Raw genomic sequence first — 20,160 nt, 5'->3', positions numbered from 1 at the left:
GGACGTATTAATACGTGTCCACTCAAATATTTGCATGCAAATGTTCACAGCAGCTTTATTGGTAATACCCCCAAACTGGGAACCACCCAAATGTCCATCAACAGGCCACAGGGCCAACCATTCTAGGTCCCTACGAGGAGAGACACAGCAATAAAAACAAGAACCATCTGTCGACACAACGCAGGTGAGTCTCAAGGCAGTCATGCTGGTGGGAAAGATGTGGGTGCCATGCAGTGGCGTCTGTACCACATTCTAGAAAGAGGCAGGGGTCCACAGTGATCGAGGCAGAGGTTGGGGCTGCCTGTGTGGGTGCTGGGAGGGGGCCTGAGATGACCCCTGGGGGTGAGGGAAACATCCAGTGTCCAGATTGTGGTCATAGTGTCAAGGACATAGGTCAAAAGTTACCAAATCATATGCTTTAAATAGTGTCAACTTTACCATAATAAAGGTATTAAAAAAAAAAAAAACAGGTTGACCTGCTGGACAGACTAGAGCCCTCCATGGAGGGCCCTGGGGGGTGGCCGAGGCCACAGGAGTCAACACGCGTGGCCCCTCTGACTGCAACTGCGGAGTGAGCATCACACCCAAATGGGGTGACATCAGCTAGACTTTGAAAGGCTCCAAAGACCTCTTTTTGGCTTCACCTTCTCTACTGAGACCCTCGTGGGAGGGACCCTCCATCCTGGGGGACACCGGTGTGTTGCTGGTGACTCAGATGGACACCGTAGGCGTGGGCGAGCTTGGAAGGGTGGCCCCTGGTCGAAGCTTTGACCTAAGGTCTGCCCAGAGGGTGAGCTGCCCCACAGGAGCTCACGGGGTGTGGACATGACCCAGGCCTGCTTCACAGCGGGTGGTTATAGGACGGGACTGGAGTTGCTGGATGTGGCTGCTGGGCAGGACTGCAGGCCAAGCGAGTCCCGCCAGCCGGGCTGACCAGCGCCCCTGCCAAGATTGGGCCCCACTCCTGCAGATGGGCACCTCCGAACCCCCAAAGTCAGAGCAGGACACTGGTCATGCCAGCCCGTCCTGCCAGCTCTGTTGGGTGGAGCAGCCTCCCTGGTGGGGAAGCCTGGCCGGCCACCATCACTAGCCTGCCATGTGGCAGTCTGGGGGCGAGGGCTGAGTCAATGCTGGCATCCATGGCCTCTTCTTGCAGCAGGGGTGCCCGCCACTCACTTTACCTTGGGCAAGGAGGGGCTGCTCCCAGCATCCTGTGCCGACCCAGGTGGGGCCCCTTGACCAGGAGGCTGCAGGGGGATTCTGCCCCGGTGCCCAGAAGACAGCTGGTCTCCCGCACGGTAATGTGTAGGCGGAGGTAGGCACATGAACCCCAGCCGCTGCGCTCAGGACTCTCATCCTGGGGAGGTCCCATCACAGCAAAGGGCTGGACCTCATCTATGCACCCCGCTGCCCACACAGCCCGGGGCCCTCTCAGGGTCATGGGCGAGGGCACCAGGCTGCCTCCCCTACAGCCCCTCATCCCCAGAGGCCCCAAGAAGGGCCCCAAACCCTGCTCGCAGGGGGCCCACTGCCCCCCTTCCTGTGCTGGGCCCAGGTCACCCCTGGGTGTCTGGTGGCACACCAGGAAGGTGCCTAAGGCTGGGGTCCGAGGTCGCAGGTCCGTGGGCAGCCCATTCTTCCTCTTTCCTGCCTGGGGGGGTAGTGCCCACCTCTGCAGGGGACCCTCTGGGGTCTCCTGCTCCCCAGGACGAAGAGCACCCAGGGTGGTTGGAAATGCAGTCTGGGACCCCATCCCAGACAGACCAGAGTCAGACCACCTTTGCCAAGCCCCCAGGTGACTCACACATGTGAGCGTGTGAGGCCGTGGGCTCCTGGGGCCCTTGGCAAAGGTGAGAAGGCCGATTACATGCAGAGCCCTGAGCAAAGAGACACACGGGCACCTTCTGAGGTGCTGCTTAAGGCACAGGCAGCAGGAGGCTGTAGGTCTGTGGGCGGGGCTCTGAAACTGCGTCCGGGACCCAGAGCCTCTATGGAGGGAAGGCTGGGTGCCCGTGCAGTCAGGAGCCTGCGCCCCCAGCTGTGGGAGGGGCACCCGAGGCACCCAGTGACCGTCCAACGGAGGGGAACCCTCAGACATCCTGGGGGCTCCCGGGTGACGGCTCTGACTAGAGGCAAAGCCACACTCCTGAAAACCGCCGGTGCCGGTCAGACGGGGCTCTGGCCTGAATCTCTGAGCCCATGGGGTGCAGCCCTTCCCTTGGGCATCCCCGTCTCCCCAGAACATAGGCTGGGGTGTCCATACTCAGCCAGCGGCAGTTCCCCCATGGCCCCCTGGCTGGAGGAGGGGGTGTACCGTGGAAGCCCCCAGGCCTGCCAGCCACGTTGGGAACAGTGATTAGGTGCCACATTAGAAACTGAGGACATGTGACTGAGGGACTCCTCTGGTCCCCGTGTCACTTGCCAGACAGGTGTGGGTAACCCATGATCACAGTGTAACCCGTGGCAACACCCATCAGCTGACACCTGGACATGCACCTTTACTGGACTAACTCACAGCCCGTGGCACTGATATGCAGCTGACTGGCAAGTGCTTGCTTCTCAGCCCTCGTGGACGAGACCAGCAAAGCCCTCAGGTGGCCAGCATGGTAACTCACCATCAGAGCTTACCTGCTGGCCCCACCTCTCCCAATGTCTTCATTCATTCAGTCCAGGGATCTCAATGGCATTATGCCCATCAGGGCGGCGGAGCGATGATACGCACCCTGGAGGCCGGTCCTCCCGAGGGAGGTGGAGGTAAGTGAGCCCCGTGAGAGTCCGGGTGACTCCAGGGGAGTCTGCAGTCCGAAGGCTGGCCGTGCCGGGGTGTCCTTGAAGGTGGGGTACTGGCAGTGTTGGGGTGTCCTGTGGAGGCAGAGTACTGGCAGTGTTGGGGTGTCCAGAAGGTGGGGTATTGGCAGTGTTGGGGTGTCCGTGAAGGTGGGGTACTGGAAGGGTTGGGGTGTCCGTGAAGGTGGGGTACTGTCAGTGTTGCGGTGTCCCTGAATGTGGGGTACTGGCCGTGCCGGGGTGTCCTGTGTAAGTGGGGGTGCTCTCCTGCTCTAGGACCACTTCTGGGAGCCCAGCACTTGCTGGGGCTCGGGGTGGGGTGCAGCAGACACTGCATGTACACGTGCTGTTCTGACCCGTCCCCTGGCCCACAAGCCTGCTGGCCAGGGACGACACAGGTCCCGCCTGTGGGTGGACAGCCCGCAAGGGCCCTGCTGGCAGGAGCATCTGAGGCTGACCCCCCGCAAGTGCTCTCGTCCAGGACCCAGCATCCCGGAACACAGCTGCCTCCTCATCGGTCAGGACCGACTCTGCTCTCGAGAAGCCGCTCCGGGGCGGTTCCAGCCGCATTTACAGAGGAGCACGACCCCAAGGCCAGTGAGAAGCCAGTGCCCGCAGCATGCGTCCAGAGCCTGGGCCCCGTATGTCTGGAAGCAGGAAGTGTGACCCGGAGGCTCCCCGCCACGTGGGCCCGCTCTGGGAGCCTCCAGCGGCCCTGGAGGGTGGTCCGAGGGCACGCCCACCAGCAGCAGGACCGAGGCGCACGTCTGGCTCCAGCAGGCCACGCCCAGCGGGCCAGACTCAGGATGACGAAGACGAGACACCTGGGGACAAACGCCTGGGGAGGGGGGCAGAGAGGGCTCTGCGTCCTGCAGGAAGGCCGCACGGGTCCAGGGAGGGACCCCTGCCGCCGGACAGGGCAGCCTCTTGCCGTCGCGGGCCGTTCCACGGCACACATGCGCGACGGCCATGGCAGCAAGGATGATGAAGACTGTGCAGGGGCCCAGGACGTGGCCTTCCAGAACTCCCAGCCTGGCTCCCAGCCCAACCCCGAACCAGCAAGGACCAAAACATGGTCAGAGGGCAAGGACATGCCCGCAGCTTGGGGTTGTTTGATGGCACCCCAGCCACGGTCCAAGTGGAGATGGTGACTTGCCCCTGGAGACAGCCAGGGCTTGACCATCCCAATGAGACCCAGGGGCCAGGGCCAAATCCCCACTGATGGCTGTGGAGCCACAACTGTCTCCGAAGGAGGTGCCCTCTTCCCGGCAGCCAGGCGGCAGCGGGCTCCTGCCGGGAGACTGAGGAGGAGCCTGGGCCATTGCTCTGGGCCTAGAAGGATGGGCAGGGGGTGATCTCTGCTCCCTGGAGGCTAGGTGGGGCGCACAGTGTCTGAGAAAGGAACCCGGGAGCCCGGTACCCCTCCCAGGATGCTGAGAGCTGAGATGGCCCCTGACAGTTGGGGTGCTCAGGCCACCGAGCCAGCAAGTGGAGAAGAGGCTGCTTTAATGCTGGGGTGAGGTGTTCCCACCACAGAGAACAGGGTCAGGGCTTGCTGCAGGTAAACTGCCTCCCCCAGTTCAAACACTGACATCCTTACCCCCAGGACCTTGGAATGTGAGTGCTGTTTGGAGTGGGGGCCTTTAAAAAGGCAACTGGTAACAGTGGGGCCCTGGGCACCAAGCCCTGAGGCAGGGGGATGGGCGCTGATCTTGGGGTTCACATGGAGAATGGCCAAACCAAAACCCTTGCCCAGGATAAGGCAACTGGTGGGCCCGGATACCTGTGTGCTTCATGTGGACGGGGCAGCAGGTTCAGGGCGGGTCGGGGGACGACCAGACCTTGCCTTCCATCTGCTCAGCCAGGCCTGCACTGTCCCCCGCCCCCCGAGCCGAGGCGGCTCTGGGAGGGCAGCAGATGGCGGGGGCAGGGGTCGGGCCCACTTCTGCTGGGGGCGCTCCTCTCCTCACCGGGGGCCTCTCCACACCTTGCTCTGCGGGCTCCATCCGTCCTGGGATGCAGGTGAGGTGGGGAGGAGCCCCAGGGTTCTGCACCACCCCTGTGGCTTCCCTGCCCTCTGCCCACACGTCCGTCCACGGCCCCTAGGGTGTCCTCGTCTGGACATGCCATCTGTTTCCTCTCGGGGCCAGATAAGCAGCCCAGATGGCCGTGGAGTGGACGCTGTCAGCCTCTCTCCGCTGGACAGTCTGGCCCAGGCAGCCTGGAAAGCCCCGCCGGCGGGTCCAGGGGGCAGTCTGGCTGGGCCTCAGGAAGAGTGACTCTTCTGGGCTCTGTCTGCCCCAGGCCACCCCCTCCGGCAGAGCCTCAGGTCCCGCCCTCCAGGGGACACGGTGGACCCACTACAGCCAGTGGTGACAGCGGAGACCCCAGACAGGCAGGGCAGGCACTCCAACTCAACACTTGTCTGCATCCCAGCCGAGCGGAGTCCTGCTCCCACGGGTGGGCAGAGGCCTCGGGTGGGCCGGCGGGGATGGCCGTGCTCCAGCCAGGCCGCGCGTCCCCAGTGCCCACCATGAAGGCTGTCCCCAAGACTGTGAGTCGTAAAGCACTTTAAGGGGTGAGTGAAGGGTGGGAGGAGACCAACAGAAGGGAGGACTGGCTGGCAGGCTGTTGGCAGTTGGGCCCAGCCTGGCTCCTGGCCGCCCAGGCTCATGGTCAGCACAGGCCCAGTCGCTGGGCAGCAGAGGCCCTCAAGAGGCAGGGGCCTCCAGGTACCGCATGGGGCTGGAGAAGGGGCCTGGCCGGGCCCAGTAGTCCACAGCACAAACCCGATAGGAGCCGGAGACCACAGCTGTGTCTGCGGACAGAGGTACATGCCTGTCTGTAGCCTGAACCCCTTATCCCCCCAAACTCCAGGTGTCAAAAGGCCCTGGACCACCCCACTCCCCCCAGGGATTGTGCTGAGGTGGCGGGCACACCTGGGCTGAACACGAACAGGTTAAAAGTCGAAGGCTTCCTGCTGATGGGAGCGAACACCCCACCCTCGGGGCAGAACTGGATCTCATAGGTCCACAGGCACCTGGGGAGGTCAGACCAGGGCTGGGGTCCAGGGAGGTGCAGAAAGGGCAGGCCCAGAGCCCTTCCCTCCCCCTCCCAGGCTCTGAACACTCTCCCTGCAGTGACGACGGCCACCCTGGCTGGGAGCAGAGAGCTGGAACACAAGTGTCACAGGCAGGTCCCCTGAAGGCGTCCCTACCCTACTACATCAGACAGGTGCAGAGCCATGGGCCTTGGTGCCAACAGTGGAGGCAGGTGAGTGTGGGGGACAGGGGCATATCCTGCCGGGAGCAGTCCGAGGGGCGCTGGGGCCCTGCAGCGGGGAGGACTTGGGGGCTGAGGCGGGGTGGAGGGCAGAGGTAGGGGCGGTGACCGCACTCACGCACTTGGAACCCACACGCTCATCCGACCAGACCAAAAGCAGCTGCCCGCGGGTCAGGGGCAGAGCACGGAGCCGAGTCACCTGGGGGAGCGAAGCACAGGGTTGGCGGAGCGGGGCGCCCGGGGCGTGCGGCGGGGTCGGGTGGAGGGGAGCGGCCGCTTGCCTGGCCCGGCGGCTCCTCGGGGCGCGCGCACACGTGCACCAGCAGCAGCGAGGGCAGAGCGAGCGGAGGGCGCAGCGTCAGGCGGCCGCTGCTGGGGAAGGAGCGCGGTTTCACGGCCGCAGGGTCCTGGGGACAGAGTCGGACGCTCGGGACCCTGGGACCTCAGGAGGCGCCCCGCCCCCGCCCCGCCCCCGCCCCCGCCCCGCCCCCGCCCCGCCCCCGCCCCGCCCCCGCCCCGCCCCCGCCCCGCGGACCTCGGCCGCGCGCATGCGCCGGAACTGCGCTGCAGAGGGGAAGACCGGCATGCCCAGGCGCCGCCACTCGCCGTAGGGGTTGCAGAGCCAGTTGTCCACGTAAAGCTCGACGAAGACGACCTCTGCGGAGCCAGATGCTGGGGCCGCGCCTCGCCTCCTCCAGGCCCCGCCCGCCCCAGGGCCGGGGTCTCCTCCCCGCGACCCCTACTCACCGGGGCCCGGGGGCACCCCGTGCAGGCTGAGAATCAAGGGGACCGTGCGGTTGGCGTGGGCGCGGGTGTCATCGCTTCCGTAGACCAGCACCGTGGCGCGCCAGGCGTCGGCCGGGCCAGTGGGGCGGTGAACGCTGGCCAGGACGCCCACCGTGTGGTTGCTGTCCAGCACCGTGCCGCCCTGCGACACCTCGGCCCAGAGCTGCTCGCCGTCTGCAGGCACGCGGGGGCGGTCAACACGGGGGTCTTGGCCGCTCTGCCCTCCCGGGCCGGGCTTCCCACCGTTCGCCCTCCGCGGGAGGTCCCCGGCCACGCCACAACCTCCTTGGCCCCGTGAGCTAGGAACAGGGCGCGGAGGGGCGAGAGAAGAGCTCCCCGCTCCGCAGCAGGGTCCGTCGGCCCTCGGGCCTTTGCACAGGCTACTCCTGGCCTAGAGAGAGCGGCCCGCCGCTCACCCAGCAGGGCCAGCAGCGCCATGGCGGTGAGCACCGGCTTGCGCAGCAGCTGCACGTGCGGCGGCCGCGTGTCGTTGACCTGGAAGCGCGCGGTGAGCGTGCGCTGGGAGAACTGGTGCGGGTGGTAGCTCAGGAAGGCGTTGTCGTTGCTCAGGAGCGCGTAGCGGACGGCGGAGCTGGTGTTCGCCAGCAGCAGGTTCTGGTGCTGCGCGACGACCTGCGGACGTCGGGCGTCTGGGACCACGCCGGTGGGGCGCCCGCCCCTCCCACCCGGGGCTCCCGGGGGCGGGCCCACCTTCACGACCATGGCCGCGTAGGTCACGTCGGCCCTCCAGGGCTGCGGCAGGGACCAACCCACCAGCGGGTCGGCCTCGTCGTTGTAAATGGGGGTGTCAGCGAACTTGGGGAAGAGCCGCTGTATCTGCTGTACGACCGCCGCCTCCTGCTCTAGGATGAAGATGGAGCTGCCCGCGCCCTGCAAGCGGCCGCTTGAGCACCTCAGGAGGGCCGCCGGCGGGGCGCGGGGGAGGAGGGGGCGGAAGGGCGGGGTCCCCAGCCTACCTTCTTGTGCAGGGCGATGTAGTCCAGCCGCACGCCCACCTCCCCGGTGAAGAAGTTGCTGCCGTTGTTACAGTGCCCCAGGAGGCCCCAGCAGAGCGGCGAGCGGGGCGGCGCGTGGAAGGCGTCTCCAGGGCCGCCCAGGCGCAGAGCCGGGCTGGCTGCTCTCAGACCCTCGGAGCAGGCGTCGTAGTAGTTCAAGAAGCCTGGTTGGGAAGGACACAGAGTCCATACCGCGGGGCCAGAGGGGCCCGCTGCCAACCCCCTCGCAGATCCGCAGGACCCCAAGAGGCCGGCTCACCCACCTTGCAAGGTCATGGACACGTTGTCAAAGTCGTGGTGGTCTGGCTCGTTCCACGTCTCAAAATTCCACTTGGAAACATGCTCGAGGCCATACCTACCTGTAGAGGGTCCTCGCTGTGGCAAGAGGGCCCCTCCTCTGGGGCGGTGTCACCAGCTCATGGAGCCCTCCAGGGAGGGGCAACCATGGCTGGGAGGTTTGGATGTGATGGGATGGTCTGGGTTCCCGGGAGCTGGACCCCCCTGCCCTGTCCCTCGCCCATCAGGAGGCTTTGGCTTGGTGACTTCATGAGAAAACCAGGTGAGGGGGTGGGACGGAGGGCAGCCTGCCCAGGAGTGCCCGCCCCGTCCCTGCAGGGCATGGGCCCTGCCCACCGATGTATCTTCTGGCGAGGAGAGAGACCAGGTTCCTCCACTCGAACACCTGCTGCTTGTCCTCAAAGTTGGTGAAGCGTCCAGAGGGGCTGCCCATCAGCTCGAAGCCTGCAGCAACGAGGGTGGCGTCCCACCGCTCACCTGCCTGGTGCAGCCAGGCGGGCACAGAGGCAGCCCCAAGTGGGCAGCCAGGAGGACCCAGAAGAACCCGCCCAAGGAGAGATGGGGAGGCCAGTGGCACCAGGGCGATGTGGCAGCTTACCTGGGATGAGCTGGTTCTCCCTGAGAAGGTCCAGGTACCGATCCAGGTGGGTGAAGTTGTAGCGCAGGCCCTGCCCGACCAGCCCCCTGTGGAATGATGCTCAGTGTCAGGGTGGGGAGGTGGGCCGGGGGCTGAGACCGGGGCCACACTCAAGCAGCTCGGGAACCAGCAGGGTGCCCTGCAGGACTAGGCTCCAGACGCAGCTGGCCTTTCTCCTCTGAGAAGGTAACCGTGTGAGCCTAGTGGTCACTCACAGCCTAGTACGCACGGGTGTGTCTGTACTGGAAGCCCACCCTCAAGCCTTCAGGAACTCAGAACAGCCTGGGGCTCGGAGTAGGAGGGAGCAGGCATGTCTTTTGGAAAAGGTGCCACAGGATGGAGGCGGGGAGAGCAAGACAGCTCACAGCGAAGGGGGAGGCTGTGTGGTGGGCCTGGCAGGACACTGCACCACCAGATCCTGCACCTCCTGGGGCCAGGGGCCTGGATCTGGCTCCACAGGACCCCTGCACCCCCCTACTGTGAGATACTGTGGACACAGCACCCCTGCGCCCTCCCGCTCTGAGCGATACTGTGGACACAGCACCCCCCCCAACTGTGAGAGGTACTGTGGACACAGTACCCCATCCCTCCCACTGTGAGAGGTACTGTGGACACAGTACCCCACCCCTCCCACTGTGGGAGGTACTGTGGACAAAGCACCCCTGCACCCTCCCACTGAGAGGTACTGTGGACACAGTACCCCACCCCTCCCACTGTGAGAGGTACTGTGGACACAGTACCACCCCCCTTCCCACTGAGAAGTACTGTGGACACAGTACCACCACCCCCTCCCACTGAGAAGTACTGTGGACACAGCACCCCTGAACCCTCCCACTGTGAGGTACTGTGAACACAGTATCCCACTCCTCCCACTGTGAGAGGTACTATGGACACGGTACCCCCACCCCCTCCCACTGTGAGAGGTACTGTGGACACAGTACCCCATGCCCTCCCACTCTGAGAGGTACCATGGACAGGTCCCCTGCCTGCTTCTACTTGGAGAGGTACTGTGGACACAGCACCCCTGCCCTTTCCCCATTCTGAGAGACAACCTGGCCACAGCACCCCAGCCCCATCCCCCTCTGCCAGGCACCCTGGATAGTATACCTGCCCCCTCCCCACTCTTCCAGGCACCATGGACAGTACCCCCGCATCCTCCCCCCTCTGAGAGGCACTGTGGACAGCACCCCTGCCTCTTCCTACTCTGAGAAGCAATGTGAGCCCCTTTTTTTCCTTCATATGTTTTTGAGGCTTAATTTTTTTTAGCGCACTTTGGATTCACAGCAAAATGAGAGGGAAGTAGAGACTTTCCCATTTACCCTTGCCACCCTACAGGCAAAGCCCCCGCCCCCATAATCAACTCCCAGAGTGGGACATTTGTTACCATTTTTGAACCCACACTGACATAATCACCCCAAAACCACAGTTCTGGGTGGTGGTGTGGAGGTAACGCGAGGGAGCCGAGCGGATGGATTTAGGAGGAGGAGGGGCAGCACGCTCTGACTGAGGGCGAGCTAGGAGGGGAGTCCAGCCACCGGGGTTTTGCTTGAGGACCTGGGTGGGGGGCGGCTGCAGCAGGCAGGGGCAGGAAGGGGGAAGCTGAGTAAGATGGGCCTTGGCCATGCTGGTGTGGCGCGGCGGTGAGCATCCGAGGGGAACCCGGCTCGGGGGCTGGCAAAGGGAGCCGGTGCCCGCTGGTCACGCCGAGGCGTGCAGGGCGGGCGGAGCAGAGAGGGTCTGAGGCCCGCCGGTCCAGATCGTAGCGGGAGGTGCAGCTGCGCCCCCAGCGGCTCCCTCCCGCGCGCGGCGGCGGCGGCGGCGGCGGCGGCGGCGGCGGCGGCGGGCCGAGGATGAAGTCCTGGGAAATCCTGCCCTGCCCTGCTCTGTTCTGTCTCACACCGGTCTGGGCTGACCAGCGCTGAGCCCCGGACGGAGAGCGAGCGCTTGGGCAAGTCAGCACCTCCCTCCCGGGCCTCCGGCCCCCCACTCTTCTCTACACAAAGTCAAGGCCAAGCCACCACGCACCCAGGTGCCTCTGGCTCAGGCTCGGTCTTCCCGCCTCCGGGGGGGCCAGACCAACGGCACGTGCGCAGCGGTGATCCGCCCCCTCCCCCCTCCAAAGGTCACAATCAGCAGCAAACGGAAAAAACCTTAAGCAATAGGGTAAAAATTAAATGCGCGGCAGGGGGCAGGTTCCAAAGTCCCGCAGGTGGGGGTGGGTGACTCTGAGGAGCGGGTGCCAGGCTCTCTCTGCGGATCCCGCGAGCGAGGCAGGCTTCGGGTAAATGCTGTTCCCGCGTTCTGATCCCGGGCCAGCAGGGTGCCGCTAGGGGAGCCCCAGCCGCAGGGCCGATGCCAGCCCGTCACTCCGAGCGGACCTGAGAGTCCGCTGACCCGTCCGGCGTCGGCCCCCGGAAATGCCCTGGGGGTCGGGACACTTGCTCCTCGGGGACCAGAAGACCCAACATTGGGGGATCCCGGGCCCAGAATCCCGGAGGGGCGGCCCTTGGGCCCCACTGTTGGTACCCAGGTCTCCATCCGTCTCAGCCCCCACTGGGGAAGGAATGGGAGCGATCAAAGCCAGCGAGAGGGCTGAGGCAGCGCTGCAGTGCGCGGCCCAGCCCAGCGACCCCCTGCAGGGGCCGGGGTCACCGACGCAGTCGCCCCAGCTCCTCTCCACCCTGCCGCCCCGCAGGGGCCAATCCTGGGTGGGAGGCACAGGCGGGGTCGCCTTCCGCTCCTGCAAGGGGGCCGGGCCGCGGCGGGCGCACAGCGGCGGCTGCACAGCAGCTTCATTCATCGCGCAGGCGGCCAGCGGGACGGCGCCGAGCCCACCCCCGCCCCTCTGCCCGAGCGCGTGCGCCGCGAGGACCCGGCGGGCGGCGCGCAGGTGAGTGCTCGCGTCCGCCGGGCGGGGCCCAGGCCCCTCTTGTGGGAGAGTGGGGACGCCGGGTGGGGATGCCCCCCCCCCGCCCCCGGCTGGCGCGGGAAGGGATGCGCGGGCAGGCGGGGGCGCAGGGTGGGGCCGGGGTTGCTCGGCTTGGGGGGCGGTGCGGAGTGGGGGGCGCACTCGTGAGGGGGGCGACGGGCAGACCATGTGTGGAAATGCACGCGGCGGGAGCCCGGGCTGCTCCTGCTTGTTGCGGGTGGGACGCGCGGGATCGGCATGGGCGAGTGCGCAGGGCGGGGCCGAGAGCGCCGGTCGGAGCGCGCCCTACGGCCGGGCCTGCGTGCGACTGGGCAGTGGGGAGAGGAACCGCGAGCTGCGCCCTGGAGATGAGGATGGGCTGGCTCTTCTCACGTGCCGTGGGGATACAAAGCTCCTTTCCAAATACGTGAACTCAGCTATGGAGACGGTGATTTAAGGACCAGTATTAAACAACTGTGCACAGGATTGGAGGAGGCAAACGAAGGGCGGTCCACCCCCCGACCCCCGCCCTCCCCGTGCCCTCTGTGGTCCAGCCACGCGCCAGGTCCAGACACCCTGCTGTCTCCTGCCCACGCAGAAAAGTCTGCAGTGGGCTTCAGCCAGCAAGGCCCCGGGCCCCAAGGCAGTGCCTGTATTCCTGCTTAGACCACAGTGAAGAACACGGGCCTCAAAGCACAGGGGGCAGACGGGCTTGGCTCAGGCCCGGGGGGTCCTGCTGGTCTCGCCAAGGACAGGAGCGAAGCCTCAGCTGTATCTCCTCACTTGCTTAGAAGCAGGGGCTGGGGGAGTAGAAGGCCCAACCCCACCACCACGACAGCCAGGCCAGCCCGGAGGACAGCCCTCCCGGATCGTCTCCACCCACCCAGCCCCCAGCACGGTGCTCCGCACTGGTCGGTCCCCAGAACGCCCGCCCGCCTCCAGGCTCCCCTCCCCTCCCCACACCAGCTCCCGGGCCCATCACATCCCACCACTGCCACTCCACGCACTCAGGAACCCCCATGTGCACAGCCTGGGCCTTACCCCCACCCAAGGAGACTACCAGGGTGGGCAAAGCACCCCTTCCCCAGGCTGAGGCCCCCAGTTTCACCTCTGCCCACGTGGCAGTTCCCGCACTGCTGGTAGCGGGGTTGGAAGATAAGCACTGTGACCCGGAGGCTGCACTCTCTCCAGCCCAGAGAGGACTCTTATCTGCCCCTGGGCAGCTGTGACTCATCCTGCCTGCTTGTTGGCCAGTGGCTCCTGTAAATAAACCACATCCTTGGGCAAACAGCTCCCTGCTAGGGCCAAGTGGGCCCTGGGCAGGACTCTGGGCAGTGTGGGGGGGGGCATGCTGGGGTGGGAGGGGGCACACTGAGGGGGGTGGTGCGCTGGGGTGGCCCAGGCTCTGGCGGAGTCCTCAAGGGCAAGGATTCTGTTGAGCTGAGCAGTGGGGCCTGGGCGCTGACCACACTGCCCGCTTCTGCAGATGTGGGGAGACCTCCCACTCTCGGGCGTTCCCCTGCCCATTCTGGGGTTCCACCCCCATCTTTGCCCCCAAATGGGGCCCCGGGCTTCCCCAGCCAGGCTGTGGATGTGAGAACAGGGCACACCTTTCAGGGGGTTCTGGGGGAAGGTCCCAGAGTGAGTGTTAGGAACCTGGAGAGATCTCTGCCCGCCCCCATCACCCGGGCCTTGGAGGACAGCAGGCCCAGGCCAGCTCTGCCTTGCAGCCCCATCATAGCAACCCTGGCCCAGCGCCCAGGGTGGAGGACACTCACGGCCCAGGAGATGGGCTCCTCTCCCCACATTGCTCCTCAGACACCCACCTGTTCCTTTTCAAGGTGGGAGAACTGACGTTCCGAGTGACCTTTAGGGCAGCAGCACCCACAGTTCACTGTGTGTGGGACGTGAGGGTAGTTCTCCAAAGTGACTGTTTACCTTCCCACTGGCCTCGAGAGGCAGGTCCCACCACCCTGGAGGAGCGGACAGAGGTGTGGTGGGGCCAGACACCCGCCCTCAGGGTCAGCACCTGGCTGAGAGCCAGCCGGTTGGGCTCCAGAGGGCAGACCCAAGGCCCCCGCCCCCCCAGCAGAAAGGACACGCTCGGCTGGTCATCGGATCTCGATACCGGCAACCCTGGAGTCCGAGGGCCTGCACTCCACACAGACCCAGGGCAGGAGCCGGGCCGTGTCTGCCTGGGGCCCAGCCAGCTCCGGCACGGACCAGACCCACCTCTTGGAAGACGGGACGTCCAGGGATGGCGCTGGGAGACGCGTCCTCCCTGCAGACCCCCACCCTTGCCCACGCCCCGAGCTGAGGGCTCACCCTGCTGGCTGCCCCCCGCCCCTACCCCAGCCGCCCTGTCCGCACCTGGAGCCCCGCTCCTGGGAGGCTGGAAGCTTAGGAAAGGCCCACACAATTGTCACTCTCTGAGCCTCTGATTACAGAACTCCCCGGATTAGCCGCTCAGGTAACGCTCATCTTGGGGAAACCTGTGACTCAGCAGTCTCTGAAGTAAATGATTTAACTGCAAGCCCAGCAAGCTGGGCAGTCAGATGCTGAGCACAGACCACTGCCTGCTGGCCAGCGCGGGCCAGCTCAGCCTGAGCCCACCGCTGCACGCCCCACCTGCAGACTGAGCCAGAGGGTCCCCGGGACAGACGCGCCAGGCCTGAACTACCCGCCGAGCCTGGGAGGGGGTCCCTCAGGTAAGAGTCCCCCAGGGCCCGCTGCAGGACAGCGGGGCTCTGGACTACCTAGCCACAGCAGAGGTCAGCGCCCCCGTCTGCAGAGTGGCAAGGCCCGACCCCAAGGTTTCCTCTGTGGACTCCCAGGCGTTCAAACAGTCCTCAACCGACGCCTCTGGACCCCGGAATTCTGGCTGAGCTCAGGGGACCCCATGTGGTGTGCTCACCCAACAGAGCCCCCAGGGGCAGCGCCCGCCTCATGCAGGGCCGGACCTGAACCCACCCTCCTCACACAGGGCCGCCCCAGGCCCCAGGGCCCAGCCCCACGTGCACCTGCCGGGGTGACCAGGCTCTGAGCGGGCAGAGACCATCACGAGGGGGGCATCAAGAGCAGAAGGCCGGAGGGCCCTCAGGACAGCTGGGAACAGTGCCCCGGTGCTCGCTGAGCAGGCGGCAGGTCGGGCTGGGCCCGCGCGGCAGGCTGCCCTCTGGACGGTGAGGACAGTTGGCACACGCTTCCCAAGGTGCCCGTGGGGTCTGAGCCAGAACCCAGCTGCGTTAACTCGCACTGGGAAAGGGGGCCTGCCATCCAGGACCCCCTGGCAGGCGACAGGCGTGTAGCCTCACTGCCCCCGCAGCTGCACCACACACACAGGAGGTCTGCCCGAGGAGCGGCCACGGCAGGCGCTGCTGCAGCATGGACTCGGGGCTCCGGCCTCTGCAGGGCCCCTCCTCTTGGCCTGGGCCAGGTGTCCGCATATCGGGTGGAGCGGCCTCTGCTGTGGGCGCGGGCCGCTGGGGCTGTGTGTGCACGGGAGCCCGGTCCGGCCGTGCGTCTGGCTCCCACGAGGCCCCCTGACCCTGACAGCTTGGCCACCCCGACGGCGACACCCACCTCCGCCCGCTTTGCAGGTTCTCCCAGGGGGCCCACTGCCCCACGATGGAAGCGTCCCCCGAGTACACGGAGTGGGGCGGGCAGCTGGTGCTGGTCCGACGGCGCCCCCCGCCGCCCCCAGGCCTGGGTGAGGCCCTGAAGGCTGGGCTGCGGCGGAGCTGCGCCTGCAGCCTGCAGGGCACCTGGGCGCAGCTGCAAGCCCTGTTCCCTGCAGTCCACTGGCTCCGCCAGTACCGGCCCCGGGAAGCGCTGGTGGGCGACGTCATGTCCGGGCTGGTCATCGGCATCATCCTGGTGCCACAGGCCATCGCCTACTCGCTGCTGGCTGGGCTGCAGCCCATCTACAGCCTCTACACGTCCTTCTTCGCAAACCTCATCTACTTCCTCATGGGCACCTCACGCCACGTCTCCGTGGGCATCTTCAGCCTGCTCTGCCTCATGGTGGGCCAGGTGGTGGACCGCGAACTCCTGCTGGCTGGCTTCGACCCCGCCCAGGATGGCCTGGAGCCTGGGGCCAACCGCAGCAGCCTCAACGGCTCAGCCCGCGCTGGTGCTTGGGCTGCAGGACTGCGCGCGGGACTGCTACGCCATCCGCGTGGCCACCGCCCTCACGCTGGTGGCTGGGCTTTACCAGGTGAGGGGCTGCACCTGCGCCCACATGGGGAGCCTGTCCGGGCAGCCGTGGGCTGTGGCCCCGGGCCCAGGCATGCCCCACTGCCCCACCTGGCCCCAAGTCCCCCCTGGCTTCCTGTCCCAAGTGGGACCCTGGGGCCCACCTGCCTTCCCGAGGCCTCCCCGGACCAGGGCACCTACCTCTTCCCAAAGGTCACCCCAGTCCCTGCCCTCAGCTCTCCTGGGAGGGGAGTGGCGTGCCTTCAACGCCTGGAGTCCCTGTGCGTGAGGCCCTGCTGCGCCCCGCGGCCACGGCGTGTGCTCCAGCGTCTGCTGGGCCTGTGTGCGCGCACACGTGCGCAGGCCGCCTCGCGTGGGCCCCAGGGAGACAGGCAGTGTGAGGGCGGGGTGGGGCTGTCCACCTGCAGCTGCGGCTCGTCCACAGGTTCTCATGGGCATCCTCGGGCTGGGCTTCGTGTCCGCCTACCTCTCGCAGCCGCTGCTGGATGGCTTCGCCATGGGGGCCTCAGTGACCATCCTGACCTCCCAGCTCCGGCACCTGCTGGGCGTGCGGGTCCCGCGGCACCAGGGGCCAGGCCTGGTGGTCAGTACGTGGCTGAGCCTGCTGCGCAGCGCCGGGCAGGCCAACCTGTGTGACGTGCTCACCAGCGCCGTGTGCCTGGCCGTGCTGCTGGCCGCCAAGGAGCTCTCGGACCGCTTCCGGCACCGCCTGAGGGTGCCCCTGCCCGCCGAGCTGCTGGTCATCGTGGTGGCCACGATCGTGTCCCACCTCGGGCAGTTCCATGAGCGCTTTGGCTCTAGCGTGGCGGGCAACATCCCCACCGGCTTCATGGCCCCGCGGGTGCCAGACGCAGGGCTGATGTGGCGGGTGGCGCTGGACGCCGCCTCCCTGGCCCTAGTGGGCTCCGCTTTCTCCATCTCGCTGGCGGAGATGTTCGCCCGCAGCCACGGCTACGCTGTGCGTGCCAACCAGGAGCTCCTGGCCGTGGGCTGCTGCAACGTGCTGCCCGCCTTCTTCCAGGGCTTCGCCACGAGCGCCGCCCTGGCCAAGAGCCTGGTGAAGACGGCCACGGGCTGCCACACGCAGCTGTCCAGCGTGGTCAGCGCCGCCGTGGTGCTGATGGTGCTCCTGGTGCTGGCGCCGCTGTTCCGGGACTTGCAGCGGAGCGTGCTGGCCTGTGTCATCGTGATCAGCCTGCGTGGGGCCCTGCGCAAGGTGCGGGACGTCCCACGCCTGTGGCGGCTCAGCCCTGCCGACGCGCTGGTCTGGGTGGCCACGGCGGCCACCTGCGTGCTGGTCAGCACCGAGGCCGGGCTCCTGGCCGGCGTCCTGTTCTCGCTGCTCAGCCTGGCCGGCCGCACCCGCCACCCACGCACCGCCCTGCTCGCCCGCGCTGGGGGCTCCAGCTTCTACGGGGACCCGGCAGAATTCGAGGGCCTGGCCCCTGAGCCCGGCGTGCAGGTGTTCCGCTTCACAGGGCCGCTCTACTACGCCAACAAAGACTTCTTCCTACAGTCGCTGTACAGCCTCACGGGGCTGGACGTGGGCTACGCGGTCGCCAGGAGGAAAGAGAGGGGCCCTGGGGAGGGGGCCGGTGAGGGAGACCCTGTGGGGGGCAGGGACCCGGGCTCCGGGAGTGGTGCGGCCTCGCTGGTGCCCGCGGTGACCCACTTCCATGCGGTGGTCATCGACTGCGCCCCGCTGCTGTTCCTGGACGTGGCCGGCCTGGCCACGCTGCAGGAGCTGCATCGAGACTATGGGGCCCTGGGCATCAGCCTGCTCCTGGCCTGCTGCAACCCCTCAGTGACGGACACGCTGAGAAGAGGCGGCTTCCTCGGGGAGGACCAGGGGGATGTGGCCGAGGACGGGCAGCTGTTCCCCAGCGTGCACTGTGCCGTGCAGGCGGCCCGCGCCCGCCACCAGGAGCTGGCAGCCGCCAACTCCATCCTCTAGCGGAGCCAGCGCCCGCGGCCAGCCCCCACGCCCACGCCCGTCACGGCCCCCCTCCATCGCCTGGTTCCTCCGACCCAGAGAAGCCGGGAACCCCAAACGGGACGGAGGGCCGCACTGGGCACACACAAGGACGCATCCTGCACCCCGAGACAGACGCTGCCCCAGTGTCATGCTGGGCACGGTGCTGTGTGCCCACGGTCCACGGAGCCAGTCTCACCCTGGCGTCCTGTCTTACTTGGAGGACCCTGAGGCAGTACCTGGCGTCCAAGGTGCCAAAGGACATCGGTCCCTTGAGCCGCCAGCCCCCACCCCCCGGTGAGTGCCTGCAGCTCTGGCCAGGACGTGAGGGTCTCTGTGTCTAGGAAACCCCACACTGCATACACCCAAGTGTCTCTCACACCGTGTACCTCAGCCCCGCTGGGCCTCGCGGGGCCAAGGCAGATGGGGCCAACATGACTGCAGCCTGGGCCTGACGGGCAACCCCGCACAGCCCGAGCAGAGCAAGCGTGCCCACTCGCCGCTGCGGGGTCCAGCTGTGCCTCCAGGGTGCCCTTCAGCAGGAAGCCCGCTGTGCCCGAGGCAGGGGCCGCCGGGAGGAGGCCCTGCAGTCCTGCCCCACGGGGTCTTTGCCAAGAAGCAGAGGGCAGTGGCTCCCGGGTGCAGGACTCCCCCTCCCTGTGCGCCCACCAGGGCCCGTGCTGCACTGTCCTCCAGCCCAGACGCCACCTCCTGTCAGTCTCGTCCGGACTCCGCCCAGCGGCCGAGTCCCTCCGTCACCCACCTGGCCGTAATGAGGTCCAGCAGCCAGTGGGTCCGAACCTGCTCAATGCCTCCGTGAGGGACCGCGCCCACGTAGGCCAGGTTGAGCTGCTGATCCCAGCTGAGGTCATAGCGGTCGGCCTGGCCGTGCGGCAGTGGGGGGCTGGGCACAAAGCGAGGGGGAGTGGAGCCATCAGTCCCCAGGGGAGGGGCTCGGGGAACAGCCTCCGCACACCCCCCACCCACAAACCCAGGGAGGGCGTGGGGTGTGCCTTTCTGCCCGTGAATTTTACTGTCCCTGACATAATAAATCGGTCCCTAATGCCAGGACTGGGTGAAGCCTCAGGTTTATGGGGTCAAGGGCTCCCGGGGAGACCATATCCCCACCGTCAGCGCCAAGCCTGACAGAGGCCACCAGGGGCACCGGGCACGGGAACGGGTCCCACTGTGGAGTCGTGGGACACGCTGAGGTTGCCCTCTTGAGACCGTCCTAGGTCACAGCCCCTCCTGCAGCCTGGGGTGTCCCGGGCGGCCACCAGGCTCTTCAGACTCCTGAGGGTGACCAGGCATCCCTGGGACCCGCCCCCAGGCCCTGACCGCAGGGGCAGCTGCTCAGCTGGCAAACCTGCGGCGCCTGTGGAAGCCTGGCACAGGGCCAGCAGACAGAAAGGCGCGCCCCACCCTGACGGCGGCCCGAAAGGAAGGAGGGAGCCGCCGCCCCCCTCACTCGGGGCGCCTGCTCCAGCTGCGACTAGGGGCCCCGGAGGCCCAGGGCGGGGCGCGAGGCCGCGGGCCATTTGGGAGGAGAGCGCGGCGGGCAGGCGCTGGCTGGCCGGGCCGCCGCGACCTCGGCGTCCCCGCGCGGAGCTCACCAGAAGCCGGTGCTCCTCCAGAAGGGCCGTAGGGGCCGCAGCGCGCGGGCCGCGTCCACGCGCACCAGGTGCGGGGCCTCGGCGGCCACGAGCGCCGCCACCCAAAGCGCGCCCAGGACGGCGAGCAGCGCGGCGGAAGGGCGCGGGGGACGCATGGCGGGGGCGCGGGCGCACCCCAATCTCTGCAGGCGCCCCCGGCGCTCTGCGCTCCGAGAGCCGAGGTCCACGCCCGGCCGTCCGGTTCCGCCTCCGGGTCGCGCGCCACGTGACCGCCGGCGCGGGGAGGGAGCTCGGCAGGACCCCGGCAGGCGGGGTCAGCTGCGGGGCTGGCGTGGTGGCCGGGGCGGGGCCGGAGCGCGGCCGGAGGGGCGGGTGGGGACGGTCCCAGTCCCGGTCCCGGGCGGTGGGCGCCCGCAGTCGGAAGCTAGAGCGCGTCTCTAGGCCGAGGGCTGTGCCCTGCTCCCCCGTCTGGAGCCCCTCCCGGCCGTGTGCGCCCCTCCTTCCCCTCCGGCGGCGGGAACCGAGCCCCTGCGTCCCTTCCCGCGCGCGCGGCGGGCACTGGGCGGCTCTTGGAAAGCGCTTGGGGGGTCGTGTCAAGGCTTCGGAAGGTCGTCCCGCTGGCCGGGAAGTAGCCTAACGCTCCGGCC

General features: G+C 67.2%; 3 protein-coding genes across 7 annotated transcripts; 1 reads left to right on the top strand and 2 right to left on the bottom strand.

The window, feature by feature from the left end:
- Positions 1-5,340: 5,340 nt before the first annotated feature.
- On the bottom strand, positions 5,341-19,779 carry IDUA (alpha-L-iduronidase). 3 transcript variants are annotated; one of them, XM_070366782.1, is made up of 14 exons: positions 19,514-19,778; positions 18,664-18,804; positions 8,767-8,852; positions 8,505-8,612; positions 8,135-8,230; positions 7,833-8,035; positions 7,567-7,746; positions 7,272-7,488; positions 6,817-7,029; positions 6,605-6,726; positions 6,351-6,476; positions 6,192-6,268; positions 5,727-5,827; positions 5,341-5,605 (listed from the first exon to the last, which is right to left on the bottom strand). In XM_070366782.1, the coding sequence occupies exons 1-14, from the start codon at positions 19,666-19,668 to the stop codon at positions 5,499-5,501; spliced, it is 1,932 nt and encodes a 643-aa protein (XP_070222883.1). In that variant the 5' UTR covers positions 19,669-19,778; the 3' UTR covers positions 5,341-5,498. The 3 variants fall into 3 exon arrangements, with proteins under 3 accessions (XP_070222883.1, XP_070222884.1, XP_070222885.1); XM_070366783.1 differs by having other exon boundaries at positions 7,567-7,713; XM_070366784.1 differs by lacking the exon at positions 18,664-18,804 and having other exon boundaries at positions 19,514-19,779.
- Positions 9,938-18,653, bottom strand: LOC138986835 (skin secretory protein xP2-like). 3 transcript variants are annotated; one of them, XM_070366786.1, is made up of 2 exons: positions 12,822-18,653; positions 9,938-12,150 (listed from the first exon to the last, which is right to left on the bottom strand). In XM_070366786.1, exon 2 carries the CDS (start codon positions 11,900-11,902, stop codon positions 11,132-11,134), a length of 771 nt encoding a protein of 256 aa, XP_070222887.1. In that variant the 5' UTR covers positions 11,903-12,150; positions 12,822-18,653; the 3' UTR covers positions 9,938-11,131. The 3 variants fall into 3 exon arrangements, with proteins under 3 accessions (XP_070222887.1, XP_070222886.1, XP_070222888.1); XM_070366785.1 differs by having other exon boundaries at positions 9,938-12,973; positions 13,540-18,653; XM_070366787.1 differs by having other exon boundaries at positions 9,938-13,686; positions 15,296-18,653.
- On the top strand, positions 15,341-17,882 carry SLC26A1 (solute carrier family 26 member 1). The gene is given in 3 exon segments (XM_070366788.1): positions 15,341-15,837; positions 15,839-15,929; positions 16,353-17,882. Coding segments are annotated over 3 exon segments (2,118 nt in total).
- Positions 19,780-20,160: the final 381 nt, after the last annotated feature.

The sequence above is a fragment of the Bos mutus genome, unplaced genomic scaffold, assembly GCF_027580195.1.
Source record: "Bos mutus isolate GX-2022 unplaced genomic scaffold, NWIPB_WYAK_1.1 CTG207, whole genome shotgun sequence".
Lineage (NCBI taxonomy): Eukaryota > Metazoa > Chordata > Mammalia > Artiodactyla > Bovidae > Bos > Bos mutus.
The sequence above is the reverse complement of the archived record's forward strand: the minus strand, read 5'-3'. Positions and strand labels throughout refer to the sequence as shown.